Raw genomic sequence first — 26,348 nt, forward strand, 5'->3', positions numbered from 1 at the left:
CCGGGGACAGCACCACAGAACCAGTGAGCAGCCCTCCATGAAGCCTGCTGCTAACCTCCCATTAAACCTGAGAGGTGCTGAGCAGTCTTGCTAGAAAGGTTAGACTGACAACATTGGGCCCACACTGAAGGTCAAAGTCTCGGCTTCACAGAGATACCCCAGAACCTACCTTTTGTCGTGGCTGATCCGGGGATGTGACTACTACTGTATTGCAGATGGTGAGTGCAATGAAGAAGTCAAACACGTCAGAGAGCTCCGGGGACAGGTGGGCCAGCGGGTGTTCCTGGTGCCTTGTGATAGCCAGGCACCTGTCACATTCACTCACCTTATCAAACAGCTTTGGATCAGGTGTAATGTCTTTCTCCTGGAAGAAGACAGAGAATGAGAGGTGAGTATAACCCAGTGAAAACGTCTTAGGCTTGACTGTTTAAGGCACTCTGATTTTATTATAAGCTGTAAAGACACCTTCATCTGACTCATGTACATATGCCATTTTATAGTGATGAATAATGTATAATTGGTAGAAGAATATATGACCTACATATGAAATGAAAAGCATATGTTCTTATATATAACACGTGTTCTCATTATAAAGTAATACAGCAAAGAATATATTATTCTAACATATCTGACTCAGAGAGACTTGAAAAAGACAAAGAGGAAAATTTAACAAATCTGTATCACACCACCTCACAGTTATACATACTTTTTGAAACACATACTTCGTTGTCTCCTTCTAGTCTTTTTTCTTCATCGAATATTTTATACATTTAACTTCATCGAATATTTTATACATTTCCTTTTGACATAAACCCAGAAGTGGAATTTCTGAACCATATAGTAATTCTATTTTTTAGTTTTTGAGGAACCTCCATACTATTTTCTGCAGTGGATGCACCAGTTTGCATTCCTATCAACAGTGTAAGAGGTCCCTTTTCCCCATAACCTTGTCAACACTTCTTATCTCTTGGCTTTTTGATGACAGCCATTCTAAAAATGTGTTAAGTGATACCTCATTATGCTTTTGATTTGCATTCCCACCTTAAAATTATACAATGTTATATGTCAATTATATCTTAATAAAAAATTTATACATTGGCAGTGTACATTTTCCCCAAAACACTATATACAGTTGATCCTTGAACAATGTAGGTATTGGGGCACTGACCCATGTGGAGGCAAAAAGTCTATATAACTTTTGACATTCCTAAAATTAGCCTACTACTAATTGGAGGCCTTACTGATAACACAAACAGTTGACTAATAATAAATTTGTTTGTTATGTGTATTATGTACTATATTCTTATAATTATGTAAGTTAGAGAAAATAAAATATTATTATGAAGGGGCATCTGGGTGGCTCAGTTGGTTAAGCATCTGCCTTCGGCTCAGGTCATGATCCCAGGCTCCTGGAATGGAGCTCCACATCGGGCTCCTTGCTCAACAAGGAGCCTGTTTTTCCCTCTACCTCTGCCCCTCCTCCCCATTCATGCTCTCTCTCCTGCTCTCAAAATAAATAAACACAATCTCTAAAAAATTTCTTTAAAAGTAAATATTATTATAAAAATCATAAAGAGGGCGCCTGGGTGGCTCAGTGGGTTAAAGCCTCTGCCTTAGGTTCAGGTCATGATCCGAGGGTCCTGGGATCAAGCCCCCCATCGGGCTCTCTGCTCAGCAGGGAGCCTGCTTCCTCCTCTCTCTCTGCCTGTCTCTCTGCCTACTTGTGATCTCTGCCTATCAGATAAATAAATAAAATCTTTAACAAAATCATAAAGAAAGTACAGTACTGGATTTATTTTTAAAGACAGTCTCTTCAGTAAATGGTGCTAGGAAAATTGGAGAGATATATTTAGAAGAATGAAAGTTGACCATTCTCCTACACCGTACACAAAGATAAACTCGGAATGGATGAAAGACCTCGGTGTGAGACAGGGATCTGTCAAAATCCTAGAGGAAAACATAGGCAGTAACCTCTTTGACAATGGCCACAGCAATTTCTTTCAAGACATGTCTTCAAAGGCAAGGGAAACAAAAGTGAAAATGACCTTTGGGACTTCATTAAGATAAAAAGCTTCTTCACAGCAAAGGGAACAGCCAACAAAACACAGAGGCAACCCACAGAATGGGAGATACTTGTAAATGACACTACAGATAAACGGCTAATATCCAAGATCATAAAGAACTTCTCAAATTCAATATCCAAAAAACAAATAATCAAGTCAAAAAATGGGCAGAAGACATGAACAGACACTTCTCCAAAGAAGACATACAAATGGCTAACAGACACATTAAAAATGTTCATCATCACTAGCCATCAGGGAGATTCACATCAAAACCACATTGAGATAATACCTTATACCAGACTGAATGGCAAAAATTGACAAGGCAAGAAAGAAAAAATGTTGAAGAAGCTGTGGAGAAAGGGGAATCCTCTTACACTGTTGGTGGGAAGGCAAGTTGGCATAGCCACTCTGGAAAACAGTAGGGAGGTTCTACAAAAACTTAAAAATAGAAATACTCTATAACCTGGCAATTGCACTACTGGGTATTTACCACAAAGATAGAGATGTAGTGAAAATAAGAGGCATGTGCACCCCAATGTTCATAGCAGCAATGTCCACAATAGCCAAACTGTGGAAAGAGCCGAGATGCCCTTCAACAGAAGAATAGATAAAGAAGATGTGGTCCATATATACAATGGAGTATTACTCAGCCATCAGAAAGGATGAATACCCAACTTTTGTACCAACATGAATGGAACTGGAGGAGATTATGGTGAGTGAAATAAGTCAAGAAGAGAAAATAAATTATCATATGGTTTCACTTTTATTTGTGGAACATAAGGAATAATATGGAGGACATTAGGAAAATGAAGTGGGGGGAGGAATCAGAGAGGGAGACAAACCATGAGAAACTATGGACTCCAGGAGACAAACTAAGGGTTTTAGAGGGGAGGAGGTTGGGAGATGGGTTACTCTGGTGACGGGTATTAAGAAGGGCACAGATTACATGGAGCACTAGTTATTATATGCAAACAATGAATCATGGAACACTACATCAAAAACTAATGATGTAATGAATGGGGACTAACATAACACAATGAAAAAAATTATAACAAAAAAATAAAAATAAAAATCTGTGTAAATGGCCTTGCACAGTTCAGGCTTGTGCTGTTCCAGGGTCAACTGCCGTCTGAACTTTCCCAGGCTTTTTTTTTTTTTTTTTTTTAAGATATTATTTATTTATTTGACAGAGAGAGAGAGAGATCATAAGTAGGCAGAGAGGCAGGCAGAGAGAGAGGAGGGAAGCAGGCTCCCTGCTGAGCAGAGAGCCCTGAGCAGGGCTTGATCCCAGGACCCTGAGATCATGACCTGAGCTGAAGGCAGACACTTAACCCTGAGCCACCCAGGCCCCTCAGGCTTTTAGGGATCATTTGAAAATATAACTTTGAATAACTTCAAAACAGACATACAATGATTCATTTGGCCATTCTTTTATCACTGAATACATTTTTTTTTCCCCCACTGATAAACTGCTTTGCACAAAAAACTGGCTGAATCAGTAAATTCCTAGGTCAGAAAGTTTGAATATTTTAAATACTCCTGGAACCATATTGCTAGATCAAGGTCAGGAAAGCTTTGCTCCAACACAGTCCTCCTCCTGTCAGGCATGAGAGCCCTCCTCCCAGGTGCCCCTGTGTAAACCCACCAATCAGCAACTGCAGTGTAATGGCAGCCTCTATATGGGTTTCTAAGGACAGAAGAGACTCAGGCCACCACAAAGTGATCAAAATGGATTCTCCCTCTCTGCTCTTAAAACATTTCAGAAGTGAAAGGATTTTTTAGAAATCCTCATTCACTCACTTCTGGAAATTTCCCTGCCTGACCAGAAGGGTCCATAAATGTTTAGGCAGCTGGCAAGGCAAAGGGGAAAGAAGTTTATTGGATTTGGGCTCCTCTAATGAAAACCCCCCCCCCCCCCCCGCCGGCTTTACTTTTTCACAGTTGTCATCTTGCTCTGATGTTTTATTCATTCCATTTGGCAGGACGGACTTCCTCTCCAGCACCCATCTGGATAGTTCACTGGCATTCCCCCATCCTTAGGGCCCAAGGCCAAGGGGCCATGTCAGTGTTTTAGGGGGAAGGTGTTGGCCACAAAAGTTCTGTTAACTGAGCAGAGCCAGGCCCCCCAACAACAGCTGATGCATACTGTTACATGTAGACACTTTGGAGGAATGGAGGGAAGCAGCAAGGCCAGGAAAGGTGACGCTGCCCCAGCATTGGCAGCTGCCATGCTCTAAGTGGGACTCACCATGGGGCTACTGAAGGCTGTGTGCTTGGACAGCATGCTGGCCCGCTTGGCCTCGGCCCGGCTGCCTGTGCGCCGATGGGACTTGGTGCTCTGGCTCCTATGCATGACTCGGACGCTTTGGTGGCTCCCTACGCTGCCACGCTGGGGCAGCGAGCCCCCTCTGGGCACTGCCTCTTCCTCTTCTGAGTCTGCTTCCTGGTACCTGGCCAGACGCTGGGCTGTGGGCAGAGGGACACGGGGTGACACATCACAAGGAGGGTAGGAAAATGAAAATGATTCTGAGCACTCATCACCCTCGCTTGCTTAAAGGTAAGGCCACATCTAATGAGAGTTTCCACTGAGAGGTGGAGGCCGCTTTCATTTTATCTGGACCTACAGTCAAACTGGTGAGGCTGACATTCTTAGCCCACTGCACAGATAAGCGCACTGAGTCATAGAGAACATAAGGAACTTGCTAATAAGCACACAGGACTCATCCAGGTCAAGGTGATGCCAAAGCTCAGGTCCAGTGCCTTTTGGTACAGTAGCCATCCCAGTCCACAAACAAGTAAGGAGTAGACAGAGATCGGTTCACATACAGCCCCTCCATTCGGGCGGACCCCAGGTGTGATGAATGGGGTTTGGGCAGCAGATGACAGGGACAAAGGAGGGGAAGACGATGAAGGCCTAGCCCACAGAATAGCCTGGCTCCAGGATTTGCCCTTTAACTTGGGGTCGTAGAAGCACCTGGCTCACTGGGGCTGTCAGGACATGTCACAAGTTGAATCTCTACCCTGTACTCACACAAAAGTAATGGTTCTCAGGCTGTGCTGATGGTGCTTTCCTATGAGAAATCCTTGTTCAAGGCCAGGTAGGTGGTAGGTACTGCCTACATTTACCCTGTATGGATGAAGCCTTACCCAACAGGGAAGCTCAGAGTCCTTGTTGGTTGCACAGGGTGGACAAATGCTGCCAGGATAGAGACCCAGCAGGCAAGGCTCCACTAAAGACGACCTTGACTGCATTGTTATGCTTGAGCCCTCAAGGCGGCACTTCCCAGAAAAAGTCCCTGTGGTCCTGTGACCCCTCAGTGAATTACAAGGTCCTTCTGCACTGCTTCTTGCTAATGGATGGCTCTGAACACATTTTTCTGGCTTTGCCCAGTTAGTTCGACTTGTTTCATTATGGATGAGCAAGGAGACTATTCATGAAGATTACTCATTCAAAGCAACCAATTACTAGGAACTCCAAAAGCATGTCGAGTGCTGGGTATGAGCACAAGGTATCTCCGCACATGGTCTGCCTGAGGGGCTGAGAAGGGCCCTCTAATCTGGGCATGTCTGTGGCGTTGATCTGTCCTATAAGACAGGCCTTATATTCAACATCTTTATTTAGGAAGACTTTTCTTTAGGGATGGGAAAAACAGAAAAAAAACAGAGGTAAGAAAAGGTGAGTCATCCATGGTCACAAGGCCAAATAACTGCCGACACCAGGATTCAACTCAGGGAGTCCCTTACCCCAGAAGTAAATCTCCTCCTGCCCATCCCACCTACGCCTGGCTGATGGATGTCCCAGTTTGGTGGTAAATGAACGACAAGGAAGAACAAAACCCAGATGCAGTGCTGTCAAGCTTCTGGGCTTGTGCATTAGGAGCCTGGTGTCAACCCCTCGAAGGATGGCAGTCCGTGCCACCCTCTTGCAGCACTAGATGGATATTAGTCTAAAAGAAGCAATCCCTCAGACCACTGCTGATGTGTCTGTGGTCTACAATGATACAACGATGTGACCCCTCAGTGACACCCTCAGTGTTGCTGGGGAAGACGGAGGCAAGAAGCAGGTCATGCCTCATTCTGGGCACACAATGTCACCAGACAAGAGATCAGAGATGGCCCAACCCACTGTCTTGATATATGTGAACTAGGCTCATTGTACAAAGTCAAAGTCATCTTAATTCATTTTACTAATAAGATCTAAGAGGTCAGGTCATGGGCAGTAACAGCTGAAGTTGCTCTTGGTCTCAGGTGCATGTCAATGACTGATGACAGCACTTCTTTCAAACATGCAGCAGAGAGGCCTGCATGTTTTGGTCTTCACTAGAAATGCTTTCCTGTGTCTTCTAGGGGCAATGCAATCCTTTGGTTTTATGATAAGCATCTGACAACTGTCAAAATTTTTCTGTAATCTTAGTTGGGATTCCGCCCATGGAGCCTCAGGTCCAGCTTTCAAAGGCTGCTTCTGACCCAACTTCAGACCTGGGTCTCTGGCTCCTTTATAATTAGGCTAAGCTCTGCTTTTAGGCAAATGGGACTCTTCTGCACAAGGCTGAGGAGTTATGGAAGGGAGAGTGTGAGGGGGACAGATGGACAGTTATTGACCATGTATTTTGGGTGGCAAATAAAACAATAAACATAGTGGATAAGTTCCTGTGACTTCTGTTTAATATGATTACTTTAATTTTACATAAAGGGCCTTACTGGATATCATAATTCTCAGTCTCATGAAACTCACAAAAACCCCATGCCTCTTACAGATCTTTCCCGCCATATCCCCCTAAAGAACAGCTTCCTAATTATGTCCATGTACTAATTCCTGTTCTTTATTTGCTTCTGTTCCCATGGCAAGACTTCCTTCACATTTTCAGATGCTGTTGCAGGAAAAAGAGGGAGTCCAAGCTGCAGAGCGGGTTTACCTCTCAAAGGTACCACGGCACCACAAACACTACTGTGGCACCAAGACCCTTATCATGGTGTCCTCTCCTGGGTCTGATGGGTGTTTAGTCATACCCTCCACTTATGAAGTGATGGCTCCTGTAGGGGTTCAGGGAGGACAGAGGCAGCAAAGGATAAAGAAAGGAGAGTTGGGAGGAGCAACCACCATAAAATTCAAATGGGTGTGATATTTCATTCCAGCTTTCATGAACAGCATTTTCTAAGGCAAAGAATACAGCATGAAATGCCCAATGCCTTTCTGAGACTTTCAGCTAATAACAAGAGGACTGACAGGTGACAACAAAAACAACTCTTCATTTCTTGGTGTGGTAAAGAGACTGGGTGCCTCAGAAATGAGTTTCTCAAGAATGCCCTCCTTGGTTCTCTTGCCTGGCAGAAAATGAGTGTTTTAAGCAGATGCCCACCACACTGAGATACTGCAGTGAATAGGGCGCTGTCAGAAACATGGAATTCTGTATTTGTTTCTATAAATGCTGCCACACTTCAGTCTCCTGAGATGCTCCAACAGCCTTTCCATGTTTTATTCTCGCTCAAAAATCAGCAATCTCTAAAGTTTGTATGTGTGTGTGTGTGCGCGCATGTATGTGTGCCCAGGCATGCGTGCATGTAGCTTTGACAGAGCGGCTCTCTGTCCAGCCCAGACTGGGAGTCCCCACCCCCAGACTCACCATTTGCATCATGGGAATATTCTATGCCAGACACAGTGCATCTTCGGAAAACCATCTTATTCTCAGTTAAAGTGCCAGTTTTATCTGAGAAGATATACTGTATCTGCCCTAAGTCTTCCGTGATGTTCAGAGCTCGACACTGCAGCTGTGAGTCTGTTTCTTCATCATACAACTCTGTATCCTGATGAATGAAGTACACTTGGCATACTTTAACAATTTCAATGGAAACATATAAGGAAATTGGGATCAAAACCTAGAAGACATAAGGCATACACATGAACACTTAGGAGGACTAGGGAGCTGCAGAAGTAGTCCAAACTACTCAAAGGACAAATGACTACAACCACAAGTAAATAGGGACTATACTGTACCTTTAAGAGCTTAACCAGGTTGGTTTAGAGTCAGTATTGGAAAAGTATGAGGATATTGGCAAAAAGTTTAAACTAGGACAGCCTATGGTGTCACTGCAGAGCAGAAATCCACTATCATGTCTGGAAGAATGGTAACCATGGCTTGGATAGAAGCAAGCATTTTCGTATTACTAAGTTGTGCTTGAGAGAAGCTAGGAAAGGAAAGAGGAGAAAGAAAGAGAAAAAAAAAAACACAAGGCACAGTCAGAGTCCTCATAAGCAAAGTCACCTCGCACCACAGCGGCACTTGGCCCCCAGGCTCTCCCAGGGCTCCTGGCAACAAGAGCTTCCCATCCTGCAGACACAACCCCATGATTCAGAAGAGAGAGTCTTTCCAGAGGCTGGTTGTGTTGAAGGACAGTTTCTGGCATCTTGTACAATACAGAGCAAAGGGAGGAAGGCTTTGGGAAGAATATTTACAGTTACACTTTGACAATTTAAGAATAATCTTCATGAAGTCAGTGTTTAAATTCTTTTTAGTAACAGTATTGAATTGATGTTCATGGGCTCAGAATATCATATCCAGACAGACTAACTGGGTTCTCCTGGTAACTTAATGTTAATGCAACATCTACCATACTACCACACTACTCTAGTGCTACTACTACTACAAATCTAGAATGAAATTTGCATTCATAAAAAAACTATTTGGAAAGTTCCTGTTGTATGAAACAAATGTGATAAAAGACAACAGATCTCCCCTCATAGATAAAGGCTAAGCAGAGTTCCTCTGTGAACTTTGTGTTCCTAAGATGACACTCACTGTCCCTTCCCTACTCTTAAACAAGACTTTTGGGCATAGATTCTCACTTAGTGATGGGGAATTGCTCATGAGGCACGTGAACTAATAATACTAATGGTAATAATAATAAAAATAAAAACCAATGCTGCAAAATGCAATGTGATAGCCTGAATTGAATCTTGGAACAGATAAAGTACATTACTGTAAAGACTAGTAGAAGCCAAATGACATCTAGAATTTATGGCAAAGTACCAAAGTTGGTTTCTTGGTTTCAAAAATTTACCATAGTAATGTAGTTAAGTTCACATCAGGGGACTCTGGACAAGGGACATATTGGTACTCTCCGCACTATTTTTTGTAACTTATCTGTAAATCTTAAAATTATCCCAAAATAAAATTTAGGGTCTTTTTAAAGAAGTGATTGAATAGAAAAATAAAGCACAATTACCCAAAAACCAACCTTGCAAGGCCTAAGAATCCTAGGAAAATGTTAACTTGAAAAGCACCCAAAAAAGACCCTATAGATAAATTAGGTAGAAAAGTAAGAAGCAGCACATTAGGTAGATCTGTGGTCCTCCCAGGACCAGAATTTATAGGACATTCTTAGCAGAGTATGGTAACTTTAAGTTCTTATCAGAAAATTAAGCAATTATCAAATGGTACTTAATACTGTTACCTGCAGAACTATTATCATTGTCAAAAACGAGTAGACTGCAGCCGTGACTGGGGATAAAGAGCTGCCGTCAGACTCAGGGACATCAAATAATGATTTCTTCTCCTGATACCGCCGTACCCACAGTCCGTGTCCTACAGCAACATTCAAAAAGAAACACCATTCATCCAATGGGAAAAATAAGAAACCACTAGTACAAATTAAAGCAAAATTTTAAGACTATGGACACAGGCACACTGGGTCTCATTAGCCTGCCCTGCCATGTAAGAAAGAAAAAGGGCACGGCAGGGACTGTTGGCACCCACAGTTGGATTGCTGGAAGGCACTGGTTCTTGACTCTCCCTTGCGTCAGGCACTTCCCATGACTGGCACTGAAAAGCACACCGGTCATGAGGCAGAAACTGGGTATGGGCTGGCAGCTAGCAATGGGAAATCCCAGAAAAGGAATTTCCCAGCATGTGCCTCACAAAACACGTCTTGTCAGTAGGCCTACTGCCTGTTATTGACCCTTGCTATAGATTCAAATCGCACATGTCATGGACTCTCAAAAGCCAGTGGAAATGCACATTATTTCTTCTACTGGGTCCCATGCCTATCTGATAACAGAAGCCCTTTTCATGACCCATACCTGTGTCTTTCACCACTGAGCTCTAAGACCACATCACACCTGTCCGCTTCATGATAGTAGCTAGAAAGGGAATGTGGTAATGATCATTTACACAGAGGCTCAACACAGTTCCCTGCAAGGTACTCCCAAGGCAGTATGCCAGGTCTGGAGCCCATCAAAGGCTGGACAGCACCAGAGTCCATGTGCAAGCTAACTGCTAGCCCTTTCTTAGGACACAAATGCTTTTTTTTCCCCTTTTCTCGGAGAGTTCTGATTAGGAGCATTTGTACTTCTCTTGCTGTGTTATTCTTAGTTTATCACCAGGTAACTAATACTTCTTCTGCTGAAATCATAACTGCTGTGATTAAACCATTCTTCCATCCAAGAAGTTTCAAATTTGAAAAGTAGCATTACTTTGTAAAGATCATTCATCTAGGCCTCTCTAACATGGCCTGTACTGATGATGCAACCAGCCCTTGAGTCTAAGTGGATGACAAACGTGTGTTTTAACTTTAGAGAGGTGGGTCAGAATGAGTGGCCGGCAGCCCACTGGGCTCACCTGGAGGCTGTCCGGCAGTGCCCTTTTATTTGTGACCCATGAGGGAGACTTACCGACCGCAGAAAACAGAGACATACAGATGAGGAGGAGGACACACCAGAGCACATCGCAGTTCATCTGCCTCTCAAGCTGGCTGCGTTTGTAACGCGGCCCGCTGTTGTTCAGCAGAGCCTTGGTTTCATGGCCTGTGCAGGGAGCAAGAGGGATGTGATAAATCGATGCCCAGCAGCGAAGTGACCACATGCCCCGGCCCACGGACTGAAGCATAGTGCTGCCGTCCGTTCATACTTACAGGATAGACTCAGTCAAAATCACAGGGTATGAAATGAATCCCAAAACGTAACAACCATGGAGAAATAATGGGAAGAAATCAGTTAAAATGCTAGGAGAGAACACTTTTCGTTGAAATACTACTAGAAATTTTTCTTCTTTCTGTTTTCTGGGCTTTCTAATTTTTTACAATGTCTACATGCTACTTGCGTAATCAGAAAAAAAAAAAAGGGCAAGGAGCAATGTTCAAGGACACCCAGCACAGGTGGCAAGCCCTCAGCGCCACAGACCGCATGGGCCATGGCCATGCCTACCTGCATAGATGACGATGCCAACGACAGCTTCCGTGTTTCTGATTGTACACCCTCGCAGCAGCAGGTTTTCTTTATACAGCCCAGCCTTCTTCCCATTGTCATGTATCCTGTAGAGGAAAAGGTGGCAGGCATCACAGGGATGTTCTCAAGCACCTTGCATCTCAACCAGCACTACCTGGGGAAAAGAAGATCTGGATGCTGGGAAGAGAAACAGGGAACTCCGGGAGTGAGTGGCTTGTCTCCGTGGATCTCTGCAAGACCTGAGAGGGAGCTTTGCTCACTAGTAAGTGGGCTTCTAGAAGTATCTCAACAGCTGGCTGTTTGTTTATTTTGTCCATGGGCTTTGTGAGATAGTAAGATAGATATATCTCTTCCCCCTGTTCCTGACACAGGGCTCCTAAAAACCCTGCTATATACGGTGCTACCAGGATCTTTTGTTCTAATACTTAGTCTTTGACTCCAGTTCCCAGAAAAGGACTCCTAAAACTCTTGTAATTTCCCAGTGATAAGAGCACTAGGAACATCTCTGAACCCAGTTTTTCCTGACATAGGATACTACATCCTTTTTAATTTCCTGGGAGACAGGAGTAGGTTTTGATCTTATGAAGACATTCTGGGTGGACTCCTGGTTGTGGTTTAGTCACCAGAAAGACGAAGGCAGGACTAGAAACTTAAGAGTTTTCAGCCTCACCTTCCATTCTCTAGAGAGTGCAGAGGAGCTGGAAATTAAATTAATCATAGATTGTGCCTATATGATGAAGCCTCCATAAAATCCCAATACCAAGGGGTTCGGAGAACCTCTGGGTTGGTGAACACATGGAGATGCTGGAAGAGTGATATGCCCAGAAAAGTCATAGAAGCTCTGCACCCCTTCCCACATTCTTTGCTCACACATCTCTTCCATTTGGCTGTTCACCTGTATCCTTTATCATATCTTTTTATAATAAATGTAAACAGTAAGCAAATTGTTTTCTGAGTACTGTGAGATGCTCTACAAAATTAATCAAACCTGAGAAGGGGACTATGGGAATGTCGGATTTATAACAGATCAGTCAGAAGGACAGGTGACAGCGTGGACTTGCGGTTGGCATTTGGAACAAGGAAGTCTTGTGGGACTGAGCCTTAACCTGGAGGATCTGACACTGTCTGCAGGGAGTTTCAGAATTGAGTTAAATTATAGGACACCCAGCTGCTGTGACAGAATTGCTGGATATGTATGAAAAACCCACATGAGCAAATTGCTGTCAGCATCACAGGCTTGTTTTCATCACAGGGACAGACCACAGCTAGAGAGGGCAGACCTGGGAACCGTAAGACTGAGTGAGAAGTTGGCCAGGGAAGGTTGCTCTGTGGTCTTATGCCTGTTTCCTGCTCATCGTGGAGAACACTGCTCCTCATCAGTACCTTGTATTGTCACAAATAGACAAATTTTTCTTTTTCTTTAAGCTTTTATTTAAATTCCAGTTAGTTAACACTGGACTTTAATATTTAATATTATTATACATTATTTATTTGTTTATATTTATATACATTTTATATATTTATTTATTATATTATTTAATATTATTTTCAAGTCTACAATACATTTTCAATCTGCAATATACTACAATATAATACCCGGTGCTCATCACAAGTGTCCTCCTTAATCCCCATCGACAATTTAATTCATTCCTCCTCCAACTTCCCCTCTTGTCACCATCAGTCTGCCTATAGTTAAGAGTCTCTTTCTTAGTCTGCCCCTCTTTTTCTCCTCTATGCTTACTTGTTTTGTTTCTTAAATTCCGTACATGAGTCAAATCATACGGTATTTGTCTTTCTCTGACTGACTCATTTTGCTTAGCATAATACACTCTAGCTCCAACCACATCATTAGAAATTGGCAAGATTTCATTCTTCTTATGGCTGAGTAATATTCCTGTGTGTGTGTGTCTGTCTGTCTGTCTGTATTTCTTCTTTATCCATCAACTGATGGACATTTGGGCTCTTTCCATTATTTGGCTATAGTAGATATTGCTGCCGTAAACACTGGGTACATTATCCCTTTGAATTAGGACTTTTGCATTCTTTGAGTAAGTACCTACTAGTGCAATTGCTGGATCCTAGGGTAGTGCTATTTTTGACTCTTTGAAGAACTTCCATACTGCTTCCCAGAGTGGGTGCTCCAGTTTGCATTCCCACCAACAGAACAGGAATATTCCTCTTTCCCCACATCCTCTCCAATACTTGTTTCTAGTGTTGATTTTAGCCATTCTGACATGTGTGAAATGATATCACACTGTAGTTTTGACATGTATTTCCTGGATGATGAGTGATATTGAGCATCTTTCCATGTATCTATTGGCCAATTGCATGTCTTCTTTGGAAAAATGTCTATTTGTGTCTTCTGGCTATTTTTAAATTGAATTATTGGTTTTTGGGGTGTTGAATTTGGTAAGTTCTTCATAGATTTTAGATACTAACCCTCATTATGTGAGATAATAGATTTCTGTTGTTCCAGTTGCCTGGTCTACAGTGAGCCTGAGCAAACTGAGGCATCCTTTAACATTTCATCTGAGCCTCTGAGAAGAGCTTCTCTAGTTCAAGTCTCCTGGCTTCCTGACTCATCACAACCAATCTCTTCTAAATTAAAACTGTCCCAAAGTCCAAGTGTGATAAGAGAGCTGTTTGGCAAGACTGTTCTGTGCACTGGGAAGGGTCACAGCCTGGCCCCTTGGGAAACCGTGGAGTTCAGCTAATAAGTATTCTGCATAGCTATTCTTCCTCAGAAGATGTCATATCTCCCTAATCAGCACTTGCTGTTGGTAATGGGTTTTCCATATCAAGGCTCGTTCCTCCAGGGACCAGCAACCGGGCAGCAATCCATCAGTTCAAACACAGAGGTGCGAGGTGTACTTGTTGCTGCCCAGTTGTCCCCAGGACCAGAGGCAATAGGGTGAGAGTTCAGGGACCTTGGAGAGCAGCCAGCTGCTCTTTCCTTCCCCTGGTCACATCACCTCCAGCACCTGGGCCCTCCTCTCTTCTCCACCCCAGATAGTGGTCCACCCTCACACACCCTGACCAGCACTCTGACCACACCAAGAGTACCCTTCTTGACCACTCTTTCCTCATTTTTACATCTACTCAAATGTCAGTCCTTAATTTTACCCTCCTCCCTGGTTATTTCTTGAATCCACCTCCTTCTCCCTCCCTCTGTGCATCACTGCCCTAATTCAGGCTTCCAAGATTTCTCTGTTCAGAGACTACAACATACCCTCTGCTGGCCTGGATGCCACCAGCCTTGGTCCCTCCTGTCCATTTCTCACACAGTCACCAGAGCAACCTTTCAGTGTGTGCACCTGAATGTTGCACTCTCCTGGGAGATTCTGTGTGATCTCCTTATTTCTTCAGGCTTCACACACATAGCCCAGCTGATTCTGCAGCATCTTTGTGGGCTCTTCCTGTGCAGGCTTTGGGCTCCAGCCACCTCACACTGCACATCCTTCTACCCATGCTGCCTCTCACTGCAGTGCAGCCAGTTAGTCTAGAGGAGCCTAGCCTGCTAGCCTGGGGTCACATTTTATAAACTTCAGGAAGGTTTTCTGGGTTAAGCTCCCCAGGCCTTGCAGCCAGGAAACTCTACAGTATTCTTTGATGCCTCTTTGTTTGTGTCCACTTCTAAACATGAGCTTCTCAAATCTTATTCTGTTTGGCACCCCTGATATCTATCTCTAAGCCTGGCAAATGCTGAAGGTTGCATTGTCCGCAGCTTTAGGTTGGGTCCATCCAATGGTTATGTCATAAGGACAGGGCTGTGAACACAGGCAAGGGAGGATGACAAACTCATTCCTTGGCTCCTTTTGGGGAGTGAGTATTGGGCTGGGTGTGTCCCTAGACTAGGGCTATGAGCCTCCCCAGGTAGCCCCCTTGACATGAGTCCAAGTGGCCATTCCTGCCCTGGGGCCACTGGACCTCACAGTGGTGGCAGCTCCGCTGCTACTAACTCTTGTGGCTCCATCCACTCCTGTTTCAATGGACCTTAGCAAAAAGACCCCTCTCCACATATGTGAATCTGAGTGCCAGATCTGTTGCCCGAGGGAACTCTGAGTGACACACAGAGAGAAAGAAATCATAGAAGAATTTTCTTTAAGTTAATAGTTGATCAAGTTTTTATCTAATGTAAGTGCAGAAATAACCCAATTGTGTGTTTTATGTCAATGGTAGATTTTCTTGAGATATAAATGTCAATTAAAGGTGTCAAGGTAAAATAAATTTTTCTAGTTTTAACGAGTCCAATTGGTACAGTTCATCTTAATGCCTGGTCATTGGTAATGAGTACATCTCGGACATAAACCCATAGTTCCATCCAGACACTGGGCTGGGGGGTGGTAAGGACCCATGAGGGCTCTCGTGCTGCTGTCTCTTACAGGTGACAGTGGTGCTGGAGTGTGTCATCTGCAGGGCAGGGAGACTACCCCAACAAGCATGAACAAGTTTGCAATGGCCGTTCCCAGCCCTAGGTGGTCCTATAAGGCTCTGAAGCATGCAGGGAGGGAGCTCAGGACTTACTCTGTAGAAGACTTTGGGATCAGAAATAGAACCTGTATGTACAATTTGAAATGGAATTTTATTTCAGACTAAACCAACCAACCTCTCTGCTTTATTCCTAAAGGTAAACGAAAATGTTTGATTGACTGGTGGCTTCAGAAATCACCCACCATATGTCATGAGGTTGGCTGAGCACAGCTGAGCTGGGTGCTCTGAGCTGCTGGGGCACACAGTCACCGAGCTGGTCTCCATTCACAGGAGACCATTCACAGCCCGAAGAGGCTGCAATAACAGGATTTCGTTAGTGCTTAACTGTGGGATTGTATTAAACAATGGTGAGCATTAAGGTGCCCTTGAATAATGAAGGTCCTAACACTTTTTTAAAAATTTTTAACAGCTTGAGATACATTTCACATACTATAAAATTTACCTGTTTAAAGTGTACAGTTGAGCATTTTGTTCTTTTTTTTTTTTTTTTTTATTCACACAGCTATCACTACCAGGTAATTTTAGAGCACATTTTCCACCCCAAAAGGAATCCCCATAACCACTGGCAGTCACTCCCCATTCCCCTTCCACACCTCCAACCCTGAAAATTACTAACCTGCTTTCTATCTATAAAGACATTCTTATGAAGACATTTCATCCCAATGGAATCACATACCATGGCTAATACCACTCTCTTGTCCGACATGTTATAATACACCTCATGCTTCCTCCACAGACAGTTAAAGGATTATTTCTGTTGTTGCCGTGCACTTGAATTTCTTTCTTTCTTAATTTCTAAATACATGATCTTACTTTTTCTTGGAATATTTCAAGCCTATCTTAGAATTTCTGTATTTTCTTACCCATATACTAAAACAATTAAAAAAAGGGAAAGAAATAATTCACCTCATTCGTCACCATATTCTTTTCCTTCATTCTCATGTCAGCCACTGTTACTTCCAACATTAGGAGGAAGTCATGTTAGGAAATGTAGAATAATTTGCCTAGTGAGTGGGCAAAGCTAGAATTCAGACTTGGGTCTTCTTGCTATAAACCCAAGCTTGGGTCTAAGTGCAAATGGCTAAAGTTTTGAGTTCAGATTGGCTGGTCCAAATATGAGTGAAACTGGTATTGCTGGTATAAAGGGCAGCTGGGCTTGGCCTGGGCTCCCTGGCTGGAGTGAGGTCACAGGACAGCAGCTGAGTCAAGGCTGAAGGGAGGCCATCCTCAGCAGATAATGAAATCCAGCAAACCAGCCTACGAGGGAACTGGCTGCTGATCTGCTCCCTGGGTCTAAACTGCAGATCTACCTCCCAAGTTAGCCCCACCCCGAGCATAAGGACCAGTATGGGAACGTGGCCTCCCTTCTCTCAGAGGAGGAACAGGTGCCCCCCCCCCCCCAGACACTCCACTTACCTGCCCCTACTCCCCTCACTCTTTCTGGAGCACTTCAGCCTGGCTAGGGAGTAGAGTTGCTCATGCTGGTTGCAGCACAGCACCAAACGGAGAAACTTTAACACACAGTCACCTATGTCCCACCTCCTGAGACCCTGCCTCAGTTGGCCTGCTAGGAGAGAGGCCCATCGGCATCATGACCTTCCAGCGGCCAATCCAAAACAACTGGCTTGGTGGAAATGGTAAATCACAATTAAACCAGAGTCCAAGTATGCAAAGACCTGAACTGGTAGCCTGGCAGCATCTAGACTAGCAGGATTTGGGACCAGGCTTGGAGGTGAGTCTCACTGCAGATGACAGGGTGGAGAAAGTATGGCAAAACTAGGGAGCAGAGTGGGGAAAGATTCATGCAGCAGGCAATTGTCCTTCTTGCCTTTCTTTCTCAGGAGACGGACCAGTGAGGTCACTCATGTTAAAAACGTTTGTTGGAGATATCTGCTGCAGAAGCTGAGTAAGCCTTGCTGGCTGGGGGGCAAAATGACATCCACTCAAGCAGCCATCTGCCAGAGAATGCAGAGGCGGGAGGTGCCAAGTCAGCTAAGGGCTTGGTGCAGAGGTGGTGCAGGCACTGGGGATAAGCAAGGAACCAGGGGATGCTACCTCTCATTGATCACCACCTCCCCACAACTGAAAGTCAGCATTGCCCACATGGAGATCTCCACCAGTAGGGCTTTTTGTTATCTTCTCTTTTCCTAGTAAAAGTCCTTCCCCTTTTCTTCGAGGCTTTCGTCTCTGGCCCTGTTTCTCCTTTTTAGGCCACATTTCTAGAAAGAGCAGAGGAAAAATATAATTCCTCTTTTACCTCCTGCAATCTGGACTCTGACCGTCTCGGTCTACACTCTGATGGTGTGGCCTTTCTGTTCCTTAAGGTGCCCCTGGAGTGTGGCAGGCAGATTTTCTCCTGAATGTCCCTGCTCTGCCTCCATCATTGGACATTGCCCTTGAAACCACACCCTTATCACACTTAAGGAGGCTTGCTCCTGACTGTGGGGTTATTCTGTCTTTATTCCTTTCCTTTCTTCCCTAGCCCTTTGTCCCATGTTCCCAGGCCTGTTCCCTGACTTCATAGATGACCTCTGGGGCAGAGGGTCCTCAAATATTTATCTTTAGGCCCTACTCCCCTGAAGTTCTGTCCACATTGACTCCATCTGAGGCACTTGCCAGCTCCTCAAATTCAGGAAATCTCAAAACCCCATTACCTTCTTTCTATGGCTTCTCCTAATACTCACACTGAAGACAAATCACCCTCCCTTTCCAACAGCAACTCTTTCCCTGGACACATTCATGTTCTCTTATACCTCTCTCCTGATCCTTTTATCTCCCTGCTCTATGGTATTATATGTAACAGTAATAATATTAACAATAGTAGCAATGACCGTAATAGTGGTAAATATTTATTAAGCACCCTTCTGAAAGCTTTCTGGTATTAAATTGATTAAACTTTGCTCCAAGGACTTGAGGGGGCTCCCATGATTCTCCCCATTATACAGATGAATAAAGTTAAATAGATTGTCTAAGGTCATCTAGCTAAAAGTGTGGGCTCCAGAGCCTGCCAGCCTCAGTACTAAGCTGGATTTGTTTAATATCCTATGACAAGCGTAGTTCCTGGAGGGCACGACTGAGAGCTGTTGACTTAGTGTTGAATCCCTTTCAGTGTTAATCCAACTCAAGAGCAGGCAACAAAAGTGTGAGAATAGTCATCAGAGCACAGGAGCACTGCATCTTTCAGAAGTCTGGAGGAACCCCTATAGAAGAGAAGACAGACCAGACAGACCATAAGAGAGGAGTACAGTCTTTGGTGAAGGATGTCTACCCTTTTTCTTTGGTAGAGTTGGCCTCACAAAATTACCCTAACAGCAAGAATGTGCATAGAATATTCCCCCTAGAAGATGCCTTCACCAACCTTCAAGATGGTTATTTTAGGGTCTTTGGAAACCCAGCAGCTGTTTCATTTAGATGATGTGTCCCTGGAGCTTCACAGTGGTGCTGAGAATGGTGCCATGGGTGAAGTCTGGGAGATAATGGGTCAGTGGGCCTACAGAAGATGGTCCAGGGGGTCATGGGAGGGTGAAAGATCTATGGCAGACAAGTTAACTATGAGTAGTTGAGTATTCTCCCTTTACATTCTACATACTAAATTTTAACATTTTTCTTAATGAGTTTTATCCTCTTTTAATTGGCTCCTTAAGGGATGACCTAACACTTTCCAAATTCTGACCTTCAAGCATGGAACAGCAAATTTGGTGGGTAACTGGGTCCCCTCTTGGCAGCACACACATTTCACCATTTACTATTAATGCTTTTCATTCACTGCTCACCCCGTAGCAGGATAAGAAGTCTACAGTGTGGGGGGCACATGCAACAGTGCTAGGTATGCCAGTGAGCCTGAAGACTCAAACATATACTGAGAGGTCTTGGAAATGGAGCCTACTTCCAGAAGCAGAGTATCCTGCCTCACCCCCACATGTCTGTGGGGGCTACTATGTGCCTGGACCACAAAGCAGTTAGAACAGTCAGTTTGTACCTCAAACAAGAAAGCTGGCAGAGAGAAGGCCCCAAATTCTCCACACAGGAGAACTAAGCCTAAGAGAGCAGACTAAGGCTCCAAGACATCAAGCAGTGAGTCAAGGCAGGTCAGACCTACAGTCCTTCAGGTTCTTGCATACATATCTCATTCATTCCCTGTGAGGCTGCCCCAACATCTTTGGCATCCAACTAAGCAACTCCATGCTGATGCTCCCTCTTCTGTCCCATTGTTTTCCCCAAGTCAAAGGACTAAACACACACACACACTCAGTATGACTGTTATTTCTGAATGAATATGAAAGTAGAGAGACTAGCATATATGTCCCCCGTACACATAGCCCAGCTTCTGTAAGTTCACCACATACCAAGCCTGTGTCATTTATCCACCTTTTTTGTCTTCCCATTTTGGAGCAAGGGACTGAACTACTTGACACATGATAGACTGTACTTATTTTGTTTGTTTGTTTATTGCCTCTTTTTTCCCCTAACTAGAATGAAATAAACATGAAGGCGATAATTTTTTTTTTTTAACTATTCAGTTCACTGCATTACTCTCAGAGCCCTCAACAGGGTCTATCATGAAGCAGAGGCTCAACAAATACTCAGTGACTGAGTACCTAAGTGAATGAATGAATGAGATTCTACCCAGACTCCTCCTGGGTAGCCCCCATGCTTCCATTTAATGGGGCTATGTGTAGTCAGTCAACCATACTTCTCTTGTTCCCCTCATCCAACCTGGGCCAGCTAGAGGAAGGACAAGCTGTATTTATTCATCATAGGCAGTGTGGGCAAGTTTCTACTGCAGATAGGATCTTACAAACTAGTCCCAGAAGCAACCAAGAAGGCTCAGCAATGGGCAACATTCCTAAAAGGCTACACATGTGGCAAGAATACTAAATGCTTATTTTTGAAGTGTGTGTGTGTGTGTGTGTGTGTGTATCAAACAGAAGATCAAGCTCAAACATATGTACAATACTCACATGCAACCACGAAACCTAGTCAGGTCGTTGTTTGGCTTCTCACACTCGATTACGCTGGTGAACATCAACGGATTGAATTCGGAGACCTAAAACAACAGCATGCATACATTAGAGAAATCTGGGCTCAGACCGTTCCACTCTAAAAGGCACTTGTTCTTTGGTCTCATATCCACATGGGGCAGGGAAATTTCATGGACGGAGTCTGCCCGGAAACCTCTGCAGAATGCCAATGGGCACATAGCACTTAGCTCATGCTTTCACATCTTAATACTGAATGATAACTGATCATTGTAGAATGAATAGCAATTAATAGAACAGTACTGGTGAGTAAGTGAGCTGGAAAGGATTATAGCTCTAATGAAAATAAAAGACTAAGAGATAACGGCAAAGGAAGCCACTAATGATTGAAAGGGACGAATGAATTTTTTGAAACAGACCAGCACCTTCCAATTTCCTATACAGATTAGAGAAGCGAATTCCATCTGGAAAATAGGAACTTATAATAAAATGACATTTCCTCAATGTGCACTAAAATTTTTGCACAGATATTTAATGACATACACTTAATAACAATTTCTGTATTATTTTACTTGATGAAAAATGGCAGCTCCCACAAAGTCTCTCATTGAGAATTTTGCCACTGAGAGATATAACACTGCCATAAACCATATGACCAGATTAGGAGTGGAGAGAAGGAAGGGAGAAGGAAGGAGAATGGGAAGAAGAAAAATGGGAGGGAAATGCAGGGAATAGGCCTTTAATATATATATAACTATCATTAATGGATTTTTTAAGAAATTAGCTCTCATTGCTCAGACTTGTCATTCCCTTTTATCTACCAAGTGTCACAACATGATGAAAAGTTGAATTGTCTTTGCTCACACAAGTAAATAATCACATAAAAAGTGCAAGTGGTTAAAAATCATAGCAATGGCATAAATATTGTTAACACCACCCCAGGTGATTATGACTCTACCACAACAACATAGTTTCCTGCACAGAATACAGCCATAAAGGTAATTACTCAAACATCAGTTCTTACTGTTTCTCAGTGCATCCTGTATATTAAAAAGAGAACTCACTGGATAATAGTAGCTCAATTCAATAGCTGAAATTAAAATGCCATTTTAAAAAACTCTTCTTGAGGTTTAATTAGCCATCAGCCTTGCTCCCCTTGGACTGAAATGGCCTCTGGCTCTATTTCTAGAGTGAGGCTATGTGTCAGGCTTCCTTGAGTTCATTTAAAGCCATCTGAAGTATCTTGAAGCCAGTTGGTTGCCTTTTTCAAGGCAGACATTTGCAGATGCAGCATCCAGGATAGCCATGAAGGGACTGAGTTCCACAGCACACCAGGATTATTCTTGGCAGACAAGACGGGTGTACTTAAAATACTCTGTCTGTTTGTTATTCTTTATCTCTAAGAAAAATGTAATGTGAATGGCTCAGAAATGGTAGGACATTCCGTCTCTGGACTCCAGTGCTGCATTCAGAACGTTCTATCAATAACCATGTGCCTTGAGGAATGTGCACGTCCAAGGCTCAGGTCGCCTGGTTTCATCTGCTTCATCTGGAGTTGGGGAGAATTTTGAGGATTTTTAGAATTGAAGGGATCTTCAGAGACTGTTATAATTCAACTGTGTAACCACTACCATCCTCACCCCCCATCCCAGAATTTATATGTTGAAGTCCTAAACCCCAGGACCTCATGATGTGCCCACACAGGACCTTTAAAGAGATAAGTTAAAATAAGTCATTAAGGTGAGGCCTAATACAATGTGACTGGTATCCTTCTAAGAGGAAATTTGGATACAGACACATACTGAAGAAAAAGGGAAGAGATGACTTCCCAAAGAAGGGTTCTCGGAAGAAACCAATCCTGTGGACAAACTGGTCTGGAATTCCAGCTTCCAGAACTGTGAGAAAGTGAATTTCTGTTGTTTAAGTAGCTAGACTGTGGTATTTTGTTATGGCAGCCTTAGCAAACCAATACAGAGACCATCTCTTAGTTTCTCATTTTAAAAAAGTTTCACATGCAGAGTACATTTTTTGGGTAGGAAAATTCTACTTATATTGATTGTTTCTAAGTAAACTGATGATATAATAGTACCCCATTTAAGAAATATATTTATTTATTTCTCACTCATCTACCTACCCATCTGTTTCATTCCAAACTGGCTTCAAGGTCATGCTCTAGTCACTATCATCTGCCAAACTTTTTCAACACTGCCCCCTGGAGCATGGACAGAGTTAGAGGATTAGAGGATCCCAACCCATCCTTCCATTCTGAGCTTGTTAAATCCATTAAAAAAAACCAAACAAACAGAAAACACTTCCTCTTGGGGAAGATGAAAAAATTCTAGAGGTAGATGGTAATAATGGTTACACAACAATGTGAATAAAATTAATATCACAGAACTGCGCACTTAAAAATGGTCAAAATGGTAAATTGTGTGTTATATGTATATTTTTACCATAACAAAAAGAAAGTTAAAAAAAATTGATTGTGAAGAAAGGAATACATACATATGCTTTTTTTTTTAAAAGATATTTAAACAAGTCTTTAAGTTTTAATATTTTAAAAAAGATGCTTCCTATTAAATATATCCTGGTTTGATTGTTGATATCCACCTCCTTCCCATCTTCAGCAATGCCTGTGCATGTAGAATTAGCAGAGTTCACCCAAAAATGGAGTTAAAAAAAAAAAAATCAGGAGATTTGAGATTTAGTCCTAGTTCTTCAGTTTAATAAATGTGAGACTGTTAGCAAGTCAAGAGAGACCTTTTAGACTTGGATTTCTGAGGTCTCCAGAGCTCTATGAATCCACCAATCCACAGAATGCAGAGGTGATTTTAATTCACACCCATGCTGTGACAACGTCAGTACTGGGAGTTGCTGCAGAAGCATCATTGCCTATGAGAACATTCTCGTACATGCAGGCCCTCTGACTGAAGCTACTGGCCTTCTGCAGCACCACTCAGCATGCCAAGCACCTTGGGCCAAGCGTAGCTGATGACATCACTCAGTGCAGAGCAGGCATGTCCAAATGAGTACCTTACTGGCCATATTTTCTGCTGCTATACTCTGAGTATTTCTCAAGCTTCTTTGGACAAAGTAATTCAATCTTACTGCATGAAAAGGAAGAGGCAGGGCAGGGACACAGGAGAGAGCTCTGCCCTTGAACTTGAATTTTTGTTAGAAACTGCAGCAGCCAAGGGCCTAACGAGCCAAGTCACTCCAGCAGATGGTCCTTTCTTCAGAGGCCCAATGCTGATCACCCCTCATGCTTAGTACCTCTTCCAGGTGCTGATGCAGATACTTCCAGGTGTCTATGCAGGTGCAGGTCCCCTGTTCAATCACATGGGGGAGGCATGATATCTAACTGAGCAGTACCCAGACTGTTCACTGAATGAAGGCTTGATTTACAGGGAAGAGTCTGTTACTAGTCTTATATTTCACATTTTGTGTTAACTGAATTACTAATATCTGTTTAGGAAAAGTGAAAGTGCACTTCCTTCAACCTAAAACAAAACAGTGATACCTAAAAGGACATTTTCAGTCCATCAAAGAAGACACCACTATTTTTTATCATGAGAAGAATGAAGTGAACCAGTTTAAACTGCTTTGAAAATGGAATAAGCACATGCTTCCGGAGACCCCACCAGCTCTCCATGTAAAGATTTCAGAGTGAGGCTGTCTGTCCTGGTTTCTGGATGACATGGTCCAGAGAAGCCTGGTGAGAGAATGTACCAAGCCCAGCAATCAGCGACAAGACACAGAAAATACACATGCTCCTTCTGTCCTCTGCACCTGGGACCCTGTCCTGAAACTGTCCTTCGTGTCACTCATCATGATGCAACTGGTCACAAGGGACTGACGGTTTCCCCTCCACTTCCAGCATCAACATCACCACCCCACATAGGGATGCCTGCAGGCACCTGGGGTGGCTCAGTTGATTGAGCATCCAACTCTTAATTTCAGCTCAGGTCAGGATCTCAGAATTGTGAGATGGGGCCCCAATCTGGGCTCCATGCTCAGGGGTAGTCTGCTGCTTTCCTTTTCCTTCTGCCCCTCCCCACAGCTAGCATGCACTCACACTCTCTCTATATATATAAAATAAATGAATTAAAAAAAATTTTTTTTACAAAAGCTGATTACCCTGTATTAGCTCTCATAGAGGATGAGATTCACATCCCAGTGTAGCAGCCAGGCTCTGCCCGGGGTTGGATGCCACCCCTCCCACTTCCTATTCCTGCCACTTGAGATATTAGGCTCAGACCTTTTTGCATGGATTCCTTTGCCCTCCCACAGTACTCCACCTAGCTAACTGCCTCTTGTATTTCAAGAAGTGACAGCTCCTTGCCCTAGGCAGGACAGACAGGTGCCACTGCTGTGAGCTTGCTGGCTTCATTCATGCTTCACAGACTTTAGGTTCCCTGAGGCAGGAGCTCTATGCCCCTGAGACCAGCACAGAGCCTTATGCACACATGGACCAGGGTGACGGGTGCTTATTTTGCAAGGATCTCATATATCACAAGCTTCCAAACAGACCTAGAGTTCTGTGCTGGGCTCCTGAGGCCTAGAACCTCTGCCTGCCAGGTGTTCCCTCACCTGATGCTGAGACAAATAGGACTGTCAAGGGGGCTGGTAGGGCTTCTCTGTGTTTCAGAAACTCAGTCCCTCTTTGGTACAAGTGCATTTCATTTAGTAGCAATGTAAAAGAATTTCTTCACAGCTTCTAATTTAGCTGTTTATTAACAAAGGGTGTTCAATATCTGAATTAACTTAGGCAAAGCATTTTAACCTAAATTAATGGAAAAATTACTGCAACCCTTTCGTTCTACATTTTTAATCCAATTTATGTTTACCACATGACTTTTTAGTACCTTGGGAATTAAAGGAGGGCAGAAAGCCCAATACTGCATGAACAAATGAATGAATAAATTTACTTATTTACTGCAAAGATTGCATTGCCAAATCAATATTTTCAAGTAGTTAACCTGAAATGGGAAAGAAATAGTCTGTCATGTTCACCAATGTATCCCTTGGCACATAGTCAGTACTCAATCCATCAAAAAATAAAAACCTGGATGAAACTGTAGGCATTCTGGTACTGGTAGCAGGAAATGTCAAACATAAAAGAACCTTAATTCAAAGTAATCTTTTTCTAATCACTTTCATAGATTCAGTGTTCTAACACTAGGAGTTTATGCCCTGATACAAATGATCACGAAACATTTAAATAACCATTTACTCTATAGTTGCAATAGATGCGACTATATTATCCAATGTGTCCTAAGTATGTTAGTGTTTATGTAGGTTGGTTATGCAGCCCATGAAGAAGCAGTGGGAGGCATGTAGTACAGCTCATGACGGTTTCTGTGAGTGTCACACTCCCTCCTGATGCCATTGTCATCTCCAGGGAAACAAAGCTGGCCAGCACCATGGGAGGAGCATAAGGGCCTCAGCAAGCCTTCAAAGAGGCTTCAGGAACCTCAAAGCCTTTGACAGCTCACAGAAACACTGATCAAGGGGTATCAATTTGCTGCTTTCTTTTTCTAATTGCAAATTTTCCTGTCCCGAGTACAAGGATCATGTGGACCTCTCTTTGAAAGT

At 43.3% G+C, this 26,348-nt stretch overlaps 1 protein-coding gene across 2 annotated transcripts in view; it reads right to left on the reverse strand.

Moving 5' to 3' along the window:
* Nucleotides 1-26,348, reverse strand: part of ATP10A (ATPase phospholipid transporting 10A (putative)) — a 191,658-nt gene that overhangs the window by 37,351 nt on the left and 127,959 nt on the right. The window contains exons 3-9 of one of the 2 annotated variants that reach the window (XM_059371731.1): nt 20,736-20,821; nt 11,263-11,369; nt 10,732-10,863; nt 9,516-9,646; nt 7,688-7,940; nt 4,312-4,529; nt 170-364 (exon numbers count right to left, since the gene is read on the reverse strand). In XM_059371731.1, the coding sequence (XP_059227714.1) occupies nt 170-364; nt 4,312-4,529; nt 7,688-7,940; nt 9,516-9,646; nt 10,732-10,863; nt 11,263-11,369; nt 20,736-20,821 (1,122 nt within the window). Of the gene's footprint in view, nt 1-169; nt 365-4,311; nt 4,530-7,687; nt 7,941-9,515; nt 9,647-10,731; nt 10,864-11,262; nt 11,370-20,735; nt 20,822-26,348 lie in introns of those variants that run through there. The other variant, XM_059371732.1, reaches the window with a different exon arrangement.

This window comes from Mustela nigripes, chromosome 13, assembly GCF_022355385.1.
Source record: "Mustela nigripes isolate SB6536 chromosome 13, MUSNIG.SB6536, whole genome shotgun sequence".
Taxonomy (NCBI): domain Eukaryota; kingdom Metazoa; phylum Chordata; class Mammalia; order Carnivora; family Mustelidae; genus Mustela; species Mustela nigripes.